At 41.6% G+C, this 12326-nt stretch overlaps 1 protein-coding gene across 7 annotated transcripts in view; it reads left to right on the top strand.

Annotated features, from left to right (window-relative positions):
* CARMIL1 (capping protein regulator and myosin 1 linker 1) overlaps positions 1-12326 on the top strand; it is a 299080-nt gene that overhangs the window by 219868 nt on the left and 66886 nt on the right. For all 7 annotated transcript variants that reach the window (XM_044260141.1, XM_044260134.1, XM_044260128.1 and 4 more), the window contains 2 exons: positions 1626-1754; positions 2692-2823. In XM_044260141.1, the coding sequence (XP_044116076.1) occupies positions 1626-1754; positions 2692-2823 (261 nt within the window). The remainder of the gene's footprint in view (positions 1-1625; positions 1755-2691; positions 2824-12326) is intronic.

The following is a 12326-nucleotide window of genomic DNA, read 5'->3' as shown; positions in this document are numbered from 1 at the left end:
AATAGGTTCTGTGAGTGGTGTTACTGGGTTGTCTTCCTAATTCCCTAGAAAGGCAGATGGGGTAATGTTAGAACCAGATTTTCTAGAACAGGAGGACAAGAGGGATGGTGATGCTACCACTCTGTATTTAGACCATAAGTCTTCCGAGTACTGGACCCAAGTCTCTGTTGTCACAGACTTCATGGGGGAAGGAGGGCTGACTTTGGTTCCAGTGGTTGTTATTTCAAGTCATTCAAAATAGAGCAAATGTGAATTTAAATAAAAATATTACTAGGAGGCACCTAGTAATGCCTCCTAGGCTCAGTGAGTTAAAGCCTCTGCCTTCGGCTCGGGTCTTAATTCCAGGGTCCTGAGATTGAGCCCACATCGGGCTCTCTGCTTGGCAGGGAACCTTCTTCCTCCTCTCTCTCTGCCTGCTTCTCTGCCTACTTGTGATCTCTGTCTGTCAAAAAAACAAATAAAATCTTAAAAAAAAAATATTACTAGATTGCCGCCTCTGCCGAGTGAATGCCCAGATGGGATAGGACTCTGGGTATGTGAGGTCCCTGGAAGAAGGAGTAATTTTTTAAGACCATGAAATTGCCTGCAGTTCTGAGCAAAATACTGGAGAGACGTTATAAACCACAGTTTATCTCTTTCATTAGAATTCTTAGCTTTCTTTATGCTCTTCTCTGTAAATGCAAATACAAAAGGACATAATCTTGCCTATCTCTGGTACTTTTTGTCTCCAGTAGAGATCTTCCACTTCCCTCTGGGTTTCACGCTTACGTCCCTGGAGTGACTGAAAATGATTCAGATGTAATTAACCTGGGAGAGGGGCTTTCACGGAATAGAAACTAAATGTTATCAACTTTATTATTGCCTGTGTTAAAATAATAAAACCTCAATGTGTTTTTTTGGGCAGAAGGGTGGCTGTTTAATTTATATGGGGAAGTACCTAATATAATTGAATTAGCTTTAAAAATATTAATTTCTGGGCACCTGAGTGGCCCAGTCAGTTAAGCGTCTGCCTTTGGCTCAGGTCATGATCTCAGGGTCCCAGGATTGAGCCCTGCTCAGGGGGGAGCCTGCTTCTCCCTTTGCTTTTGCCCCTCCCCTTGCTCATGCTCTCTTTCTCTCAAATAAATGAATAAAATCTTTTTTAAAATATTAATTTCCAGAGATCTTATGATTCTGTAATACTGAGACCAACTGGCTGTGGACGCCATCTTCTAGTCATTGCAGCCAGCGCCAAATTACACAGTCCATTCCTCTGTTTCCTCAGTACCTGGCACTGTGTCTGTCACAGAGGGTACTTAATAGAAATTAATGAAGGAGAGTTACTATCTAGCGAAATGTCACAGAGTAGCCAGGAAATTCTGAATCATCCAGAAGTACACACTTTGGTTCTATGTGCTGCATTTCCTAAGGCAGGAAAAAAGACTGAAGTCCCTGAGCTTTTATTGGAGTTAATGTTGCCGAACGCTGCTGATACGAACAGATAAATTAGTAACTGGCCGAAAGCTACCTTCTGGAATGTTCTAGTTAAGAGGTGGTTTTGTCCTCATTCATTCCGTGTTTTCTTCTCTCTGAATATTGGCTGTGCTGCCTTGGGTGCCTGCTGTCCTTCTCACGGCGTGGAGCAGATGATTGACAGAATATGTGTGAAAGTACAGGACCATCTCAACTCTTTACGAAACTGTGCGGGAGACGCTGTCCAGGAAGACTTAAAGTCAGCAGAGAGGCTCATGCGTGATGCGAAGAATTCTAAAACGGTGAGTTTCACTTCAGGCTACGTGAGAGTCTTGTGTAATAAAAAGCTTGTTTAAACTTCAGGTCTACAAACGAGGTCCAACTGTTTTTAGCTTTCTACCCAATGTCAAGGTGACTGACAAGTGGCAGAGTGAGGGGAGTTCCTCTTTGCCTCCTTTCTGTTCCCTGGGCTAATTACCAGTCATCAAACACAGAATAAGAAGTAGGGGACCCTGGGCACCTGGGTGGCTCAGTGGGTTAAGCCGCTGCCTTCGGTTCAGGTCATGATCTCAGGGTCCTGGGATCGAGTCCCGCATCGGGCTCTCTGCTCAGCGGGGAGCCTTGCTTCCCCTTCTCTCTATCTGCCTGCCTCTTTGCCTGCTTGTGATCTCTCTCTGTCAAATAAATAAATAAAAATATTTAAAAAAAAAAAAAAAAAGAAGTAGGGGACCCTGTGCTGACAAGGGTTGTCATCGGGTCCTGAAGAGCTGAGGGGTAGAGTTGTAGTTTACATGAGCAACAGCTCACTTGAAAGTATTCTCCTTCCAAGCTGATAGGGTGAAACTCCCCCCTGTCACCTCTAAAAGGAAGCTTCTTTCAAATTGGAATTTGGTCCCCAAAGTCTGGCTTCATGGAGAAAAGACTGAGGGTCGGCGGGGTGGGGCTGGCCAGAGAGCCTGGGGCCTGGCCCTGGCTCTGCTCTTGGACTCACACAGCCCTCCAGTATTGTCAGGAGGACGATCTTGAGCGTTAGTCAAAACCTTCATTCTGCAGAGGAGGACGGGAAGGGGCACAGAGGTAACAATCTGATCCTGAACTCCACAGTTTACGACTCTGTATGAAGCTTTTGATCAAGACCAGAGCCTCCCTCATAAGCTTCTTACCCTTTTCACTAACTCTACAGTGACTGCGGTACTTAGTTACATAGTTACAGAGAGGTTATTTGTGTTTTTATTACAGTTGTTACCAAACTTGTACCACGTCGGTGGCGCGTCCTGGGCGGGGGCCAGCGGCTTGTCGTCCGGTCCCATTCAAGAAACTCTGGAGTCAATGGCTGGAGAAGTGACAAGAGTCGTAGATGAGCAACTGAAGGTGTGTGCAGTTTCCGTTATTTTGGGGCGGGAAATCGCTAGGACAGCTGTGTGTGACGGCATTTCTTACCGTAGCTACTTCTGTGGTTGCGATTTGTATATGTGCGCTCACCTACCCCACAGGCACTGGTAGTAACACCGGATCTGTCTGAACTTTGTGGACAAATGTGGGAGTAACTTCTTACCTAATGAGAGCGAGTCAAACCTAGAAAATTGATACTTTTGATGGAAAAATCTCTAAATGCACTTTACAAGGTGCCATTGATAAGCAAATGATGGATTTCCACTTACGAGGCAGGAAGAGAAGGCTGTTCTAGGAAAAAAATATCTTCTGGCATCACATCTGATTTAGAGAATGTCCGGAGGACAGGAGCCCCATTGACGGTAACCGGAAGCTGATCTACAGAGGGCCTCCCGCTGGGTGAGTGGGTAATGGTCCTCATGAGAAGCTGATTGAAAGACAAGGACAGGGATTTAGATGAAGCAACAAGGAACCCAAGTTGCAGAGACTCATCCACAGGCTCCCTGACTGGGGAAGAAAAAAAATTCTCTGAAATCTAACTGGAGACTAGATTTTTCTTAAGGTTACTTGAAAACACAACTACACAGAGAAACTGTACCTGCAGAAGGTGGTCCTCATTTCTGCTCTGCCTGTTCAAGGATGCCTTAAAAAACCATGTCTCAATTTCTAGAGTTATTTGGTCGGTTTTCTCCTGAGAATGAGATTGCTTCAGCTCATGGGGATTGGATGTGGGACTCAGTAATAACTTCACAACATGATAATTACTCTGCTTGTAAATTAAATTAATGAAGGAGAAAATGTTGTGGATTATTTAGAAGTTTAAGCCCCTCTTATCTTCCTGGGCATGTAATGCAGAGAGAGACTCGAGTGAGTCGTCTTTCTTTTATTTAATGTAGGTGTTTTGCATCCATTGTGAGTAAAGACGGAGGGGCAGAAGGAGGACAGGCCCGTCGGTACAGAGTTCCGCCAGCTCATTTGTTTCCTAAGGGCACTTGTTTCATCCTCCATGAAGGATACAGTGTGTAGGAAGGAAACGATCTTTGTTGCTATTTATTTTTTATTTTAAAAAGGAAACTTAGTCTGTGAAGCATTTAAATAATACTGACAACTGTGAAAGAAAGGAAAGGGAAAGAAACACTTGAAATCCCAAGGATAGCATCCTTCTTAACATTTTAGTGAATTCCCAAATGTTCGTGTCCATATGCACGATTGTTCGTACCGACTGTAGTGCTTTTGGATTCGGCACAACAGCATGAGTACAATTCCAGATAAGTGGAAAATCACCATCATTTTAATGGCTACATAGTAGTTCATTGTCTGGATCTGCCGGTGTGTTTGGAAACCTCCACTCACCTGTGCGTGTCTCGCCTTTGCTTTCACGCCAAATGACACTTCCGGTCACCAGATGCGTGAGACTTCTCCCCCACAGAGTGGTTCTCAGGGTCCGACAACTTCACTCTATTCCAACACTATCTCCCTGGGGAGGGTTCAGACCCCCCCCCCGGTGGAGAGTTCAGTCTCACAGGACTGCGCCCCACCACCACTTCAGACACCAAGGTCAAGTCTAGGTTGCCACCTGTGTTTCTGACTGACGGGCTGTGTCATTAAGTCAGAGGTTCCCACGACACCTATGACACCCTGCTCGGGTGCGACTGATTGACTAGCGCAGCTCACAGAACTCGAGGAAACGCGCTGACCACTTTGTGAAAGGATATGATAAAGGGTACAGACGAACACTCCAAGGGAAGAGGTGTACCAGGCAAGGTCGTCGGGCGAGGGGAGGGGGCTACCTGTCCTGGCACGCCCCTCCCTGCACACCTCCAGGTCTTCACCACTCTGCAAACTCTCTGAACGTGTCCTTTTCAGATTTCTGTGGAGGCTTCATCACGTAATAATGACTGATCGTTAGCTTCGTCTTCAGCCCTTCTTCCTTCTCAAGACACTGGGGAGCAGGGCTGAGAATTCCGACCTTCTGAGGGTGGTGTTTGGTCTCTCGGGGACCAGTCTCCAACCAGGAACCATTCAGAAGCCCACTCTGTGTCACCTCGTTAGAACAGACACCTAGCTTCCGGGATATTACGAGGGTTTTAGGAGCCTAGATCAGGAATCAGGGTCACAGGCCAGATTTTAGAACTGAAGATGCTTCTAGTGTTTTCTCTCAGGAAATTGCAAGGGTTTCAGGAGCTCTGTGCCAGGAACTGGGGCCCGAGAGCATTATACGTATTTTCTGTTACCTCACAACTGCTATTATTTATGGTCTGATTCCTAATTAATCCAGGTAGGGTAAATGCCAGTAACTGGCGCATTTCCAGGTCAGATGGGACCTTTTATACTTTCATCTACATCTGCAGCCGGTGTTCCCGCTGCCACACCCTCCCTGACACTACTGTAGTCTTCTGTTCCTATTTGTCAGGTTAGAGGAATAGAAAAATCTTATTTGGTCTTTGTTTTGTTTTATTTTTAATAGCTAGTATAAGTCAGGTAATTTTATTATCTATTGGTTTTTCTTCTTTTCTAAATTGTATATTCGTATCTATCATCTAATGTTTTCCTCTAACGTCTCCGTGAGCATTCCTCACGTACTGAGAATTGGCTGGTGTCGAAGTCGGCGTGAAACATCTGGGGCTTTTCCTGTGCAGTCTTGGAGGCCCGTGTGGAAAAAAGGGTCAGAAACTGAGAGTCATTTGTAACGCTGAGCCCCCTGCAGGGAGAGAAGCTGTTCTGCAGAATCCCACAGTCCTGAGGTGGACTTTATGGGAGTGAGAAATAAAACTTCTGTTAAACCAAACCAAACCAAAACAAACACCCCAAACCCAAAAAATCAGGGTGGAATATTGCATCAGGAACATCCCTGCCAAACAGCTTCTGACCGTGGAGTTTCTGATCACACGTTTCCTTCTCCTTCTCTGCGCACCAAGGGGTTCTAGTTGACTTGCCCCTCATTCTTGGAAGGGAGTAGAAGGCGGAGGTCTGAAGCAAAAGGCTTTTGAGTTGTTCAAAGCCTGCACTAATGTCAGTCTATTTAGGACCCAAAATATTTTTCTGTAAATAGACATTCCCCACATTTTTTTGAGGCTGGCCTTTCTGACCCCTTGTCAGTATCAGCCGTGTTCTCCATCAGCGCTTCCTTATTTGCAAACCTCAGAGCCTGCTTCTCTCTGTTCTCATGGCTCTTGGAGGCCCCCGACTCCTCCTTGGCCCGTTTTTGTAGTCCCCACTGGCCTGTTTTCTTTACTCTCAGTCCTTTTGAGTTCCAAGTTCCTTTCCCTTTGGGAATGTCTGGCAGGAATCATTGCAAATCTTCAATCACAGCTTCTTAATTAAATGTTACTCATTAATTTCCTTGGAACTGGGAACAATAGACTTCTTTCAACAGACTGTAGGCAGCTCACGTCTTCTCTGTTTCCTTCTGACTTACTAACAAGTGGACATCATTTTACTATTTAAACAAAAAAAAATCCCCATTTGTCTATTTTTTAAGATTTTATTTAGTTGAGAAAGAGCAGGGGGAGGAACAGAGAGAGAGAGAGGGACAGGCGACCCTGTGCTGAGCACAGAGCCTGAGGTGGGGCTTAACCTCATGACCCTGAGATCATGAGCTAAGCCCAAATCAAGAGCTGGACATTCAATTGACTGAGCCACTGAGGCACCCTACCCATTTGTCTATGTATATAGCCTTTCAAGATCTTGATTTTCTTAAAACGATGTAGGAAATAATGTTTTCATTATAATCCATATTGACTTTCTCACTAAACCACAGTGGTCTTTATTTACTTCACTACTAGTATCTACTTTAGCTTTTAAAGCCCTTTCTCTGTTTCCCAGGTTCTTTAAAATTAGTATGTTGCACTAGCAGAAGCTAAAGTGGGTGGATTATTTCGTAAAAATTAAGATTTTATTACAATGGTTTTTTAAAAAATGGGACAAGTAGGCCCGAGGTTGTGTCCTGATCTTGCTGTAAGTCAGCTTTCTTTAAGCCACTCAGCTGTGTATCCCCTGTGTCTAGGCACTGTCCTGCATGAAGGTCAGCAGTAAACATTTTGAATATTGGGTAATAATAAGTTCAAATAGCGCTCTGAGACATCTTTCAGAAATACCCTTTCAGAAAAGCAACAGAATGGCCAGGTAAACCAGCCTTCTCAGCAGACTATCTGGAGGAGAAGAAAGCAATTAAATTTGGAGAAATTCCTTCATTGAGAAGAGGCGATATTTTCTCTGGGCTGGTCTGTTTTACGTGTTTTTAAAAGACAACTCTCTTCCTGTTTTCCCTGTTTTTGATCCTAACATTTATTCCCGGAGTAGTAGTAGATGAGTAAGTGAGATTTGAGTGTTTTAACATAAAAGAAACTTTTATTTTTCCCCTTTGGGACTTAAATTTTAGAGTGCTTGTTTTGGCCTTGGAAATTCATGATTTCACTCCCGGCACACCCTGTGAAATACTTCACTGGTCAATTTCAGATTTACTAAGGAAATTAGTCCTGAGGGGTGTTGATGGCATTTTAGCAGGTGTTCACTTGGTTTGGCTAAACGGGTTCTCTGAATTTTCTTGTTTCCCTCTACTTATTTCTTAAAGCAAATGAAAGACATCAGGCACTTGAGTGCAGAGGTTGTGTTTGCTGGTGGTAGATGGCAGTAAGTGTTGGCTCAAAGCAGAATACGGGGGTGTAGCTGCCAACTTACTTTACAAATGCTATGTAAGTGTTCTGAGTATTGTTAGTTATTTTTACAGTTAGGAGATACCCTCCTAACTCGCATCGGGGAGATACAGGCAAAGTGAAATCTGATGATCGCATTTCCAGTGCATTGCCTGTTCGACTCCAACTGTCTGAAGGTAGGGTAACGTAGAGTAACCAAAGGAAGACTGTGTAAGAAAAGTGAAGAAGCACGGTGAGAGTGAGAAAGGGTACCGTAAGCCTAGTTTCGATTTCCAGAAGGAAAGGGAGAACAGCAAAAGGTAACAGTTGAGGAGATGAGGGCTGAGGATTTCAGGCACTGATGACCAGAATCTTTCAATTCAGAAAGTCCGGTGAAACCCGTGTCCGATAGATAAAAGCAAATCCGATGTCTAGAATCACATAATACTGAGAACAAAGAGAGTGCATTGCAAGGAGCCAGAGGGAGGGGAAACCATATTACTTAAAAAAGACCAATACTAAGACCGACAAGACAGCTCCCAAATCAACAGTGGGTGGAAGCCAAAGGCAATGAAAAGGAAATCTTCATGCTTCTGAGAGAACATGGAGTATAAACCAAGAACGATATATCCAATAAAACCTAATTTTTAAGAATAAAGGTGAAATGAGAATATTTTCATCCAAACCAAATCTGTGGTGTTTACTCTAACTAGACTATACTAAATAAACACCTGAAGGATATACTTTGGGGCACCTGGGTGGCTCAGTCAGTTGAGTGTCCGACTTTTGACTTCGGCTCAGGTGTGATCTCAGGGTAATGAGATCGAGCCCCACGTTGGGATCCATATTCAGCGGGGGAGTCGAGGGTTCTCTCCCTCTGCCCTTTCCTCCTCTCCCTCTCATTGTCTCTCTAAAATAAATAAATCTTTTCCAAAAAAAACATATACTTTGGGACAAAGGAAAAATTATCAGAGTCTGAGATGCAAGAAAGAATAACAAGCAGGGCAAATGCTGAGTGTGGGCAAAGAGAAACACTGAGTATAATCAACAGTGTTAATGCCCCATTTGTGCTATAAAATTAAGAAGAAATAAAGTATTAGAAGCGAGTAGTTAAGTTGATAAGGAATGAGGAAAACCAGTCTAGGGTCCCAGTCATGGTCTGGAAAAGATTTAAGACATTTGCATTAGACGTATATCATCCAGTGTATTCTCTGTTAGCCACTTGTGGTCATTTAAATTTTAGCTCACATCAAATTTTAAAAAACTTCCAGCTCAGTTCCTCAGTTGCACTGGCCGTGTTTGAAGTGCTCAATAGCTGTGTCTGACTAGTGGCTCCCTGTTGGTCGCCTGATCATCTCAGGAAGTTCTGTTGGACAGTGCTGCTTGAGACAGGAAGTAGAGTATCCATGTTAAAATTCTCATGTAACCACTGAAACAGAGGTACTGAACAGGGGTTATACTGTATACCTAGAGGGGCATCAGGAAGTATTTGAGATTATTTTCGTTTGTCACAGCCACTGGGATGGGCAGGTGACAATGAACCTAACCATCCTGCAGTATAAGATTCAGTCCCACACCAGAGGAATGATCCTATCCAGATCTAGTGATACAACAGAAGAGGCATCACTGGAAATAAAACAGATCATTGAATTATCCAATTTACCAGAAATGCGTAATTTCAAACAGGTATGCGTCTAATCCTATGGGTCCATGTATATTAGAATAAGTGGATACAATTACAAAGAGAAATTGACAAATTCACTATTATGGTAGAAATCTTTGAAAATGACTACCAGTAATTGGTGAAGTAAATTTAAGTAAAGTAATGATAGAGAATATTGGATGACATAAACAAATGGAAATCTATCCCATGCTCATGGATTAGAAGAACCAACATTATTAAAATGTCCATACTACCCAAAGCAATTTACAGATTTAATGCAATTCCCGCAAAAATTCCAACGACATTTTTCACAGAACTAAAACAAATAATCCTAAAATTTGCGTGGAACCACAAAACACCCCAGATAGCCAAAACAGTCATCAGAAAGAAGAACAAAGCTGGAGGTATTACAATCTCAGATTTCAAGATATACTAAAAATCTATAGAGATCAAAACAGTATGGTACTGGCACAAAAATAGACACACAGATCAATGGAACAGGATAGAGAGTCCAGAACTAAACCCACACTTTTATGCTCAATTAATCTATGACAAAGGAGGCAAGAATATACAATAGGGAAAAGACAGCCTTTTCAACAAATAGTGCTGAGAAAACTGGACAGCTACATGCAAAAGAATGAGACAGAACCATTTTCTTAGAAGACACACAAAAACCAACTCAAAATGGCTTAAAGACCTACATGTCAAGACCTGAAACCATAAAACTCCTACAAGAAAGCATAGGCAGCAATTTCTTTGATCGGCCATAGAGACATTTTTCTAGATATGTCTCCTCAGGCAAAAGAAAAGCAAAATTAAACTTTTGGGATTATACCAGAATAAAAAGCTTTTGTACTACAAAGGAAATGACCAACAAAACAAAAAGGCAATGTACTGAATAGGAAAAGATATTAGCAAATGATGTATCTGATAAGGTGTTAATATCCAAAATATATAAAGAACTTTTACAAGTCAATGCCAAAAAAACAAATAATCTGATTAAAATGGGCAGGGCACCTAAATAGATATTTTTTCTGAGAAGACAGACAGATGGCCAGTAGACACATGAAAAGATGCTGGAAAATGCAAATCGAACCTACAATGCAGGTCAAATCTTAAACCGGAAACAAGGCTAAAATAAAAAGACAGGAAATAAGTATGAGTGAGGATGTGGAGAAAAAGGAACCCTCGTGCTCTGTTGGTGGGAATATAAACTCTGCAGCCACTATGGAAAATGGTATGGGATTCCTCAAAAGTTAAAAATAGAATTACCATATCATCCAGTAATTCCACTACTGGGTCTTTACCCAAAGAAAACAAAAAAAGATACATCCACCCCTATGCTTACTGCAGCATTATTTACAATGGGCAATATATGGAAGCAGCCCAAGTGTCCATCAGGAGATGAATGGATAAAGAAGACGTAATATATGTATACAATGGAATATTACTCAGCCACAAAAAAGAATAAGATCTTGCCATTTGCAACAATAGGGACGGACCTAGAGGGTATAATGCTGAGTGAAATAAGTCAATCAGAAAAATACAAATACCATATGATTTCACTTATATTTAGAATTTAAGAAACAAATTGACAGAAATACAAAATAAACAGAAAAACAAAACCTTAAATACAGAGAACAAACTGGTGGTCACCAGAGGAGGGGGGTGAAACAGGTGAAGGAAATTAAGAGTACACTTACCTTATTGAGCACTGACAAATGTATAGAATTGCTGAATCATCATATTGTACACCTGAAACTAATATACTGTTAATTATACTTCAAAAAAAAGAATAAAGAGAATAATAATGCATTAAGGAAGTGACCATTTCAGTTTAAGTAGTAAAAAAAGAAGAATTTTGGAGCAACAGAATTCTCAGTTCTTTTTTTTTTTTTTTTTAATTTTATTTATTTATTTGACAGATACCACAAGTAGGCAGAGAGGCAGGCAGAGAGAGGAAGGGAGGCAGGCAGAGAGAGGAAGGGAAGCAGGCTTCCTGCCGAGCAGAGAGCCCGATGTGGGGCTCGATCCCAGGACCCTGGGATCATGACCTGAGCCGAAGGCAGAGGATTTAACCCACTGAGCCACCCAGATGCCCCAGAATTCTCAGTTCTGATCAAGTGGACCAGAATAATATTAGTTCTGTTAAGGATACCTGGAATATCTATAAAAATGCTAAGGAGGTCATAATGAACATCACAGTAATTTTTTAAAAACCATATTCTCTGGTCCCAATTCAAACAAAACTTAGTAGACAAAGAAAATTTGGGCAAAAATCCAGTTGTTTACTGATTTTAAAATTACTTTTATTTATTTATTTATTTATTTATTTATTTGAGAGAGAGAGAGAGAGAGAGCACACATGCATACAAGCAGGGGAGGGTCAGAGGGAGAGAGAACCCTAAACAGGCTCCACACTCAGTGCAGAGCCTGACAGGGGGCTCTGTCCCACCACCCTGAGATCATGACCTGAGCAGAAATCAAGAGTAGGACAGCCACCAACTAAGCCACCTGGAGTCCTCTAAGAATTACTTATAACCAGAAGGTCAAAGGCAAAAATATGATTTAAATAAGAAAATATTCAGAATTAAATTATAAGTTTAATAGTAATATAAGAACCTCTGAACTTCAGCTAAACCAGTAGGGAGTAAAATACATGGGTTGTAAATGCCAATATCAGAAGTGAGGAAAGGCTGGAAACTAATGAGCTAAAGCTAAAAATTAGGAAGGAAGCGTCTTGATACCTGTAACTTGCTTTCAAATGATCCAGTGAAAGAGAAAAGCATATGTTGCTAATTATTAGCAATTGCTAAGTTTCAGGAAAAGGATATGAATATTCTCTCACTCTTTCAACTTTTCTGTAGGTCTGGATTTTTTTTTTTTTTAAATAAATTGGGGGGAAAGATACAAATCTTTGCTTTAAAATCAGGAAGAAAGCAAAGATGTCTTTTAGCATCATTTCTATTCATTATCTTTAAAGACTGTAGCCAATGCAATATGACAAGCAAAAGAAATGAAAATTATAAGGATTAAGAAGGAAGGAAAATTATTCTGATTTGTACATTTTATGATTTTCTGATGGTCTACATAGAAACCCCAAAAGAATCTGCAGGTACATTGTTAGGGTTACTACTATAAAGTTGCTGGAGCTACACCAATATGTAAAAATTGATTGCATTTCT

This window comes from Neovison vison, chromosome 1 (genome assembly GCF_020171115.1).
Source record: "Neovison vison isolate M4711 chromosome 1, ASM_NN_V1, whole genome shotgun sequence".
NCBI lineage: Eukaryota > Metazoa > Chordata > Mammalia > Carnivora > Mustelidae > Neogale > Neogale vison.
This window is presented reverse-complemented; position numbering and strand designations above follow the sequence as displayed.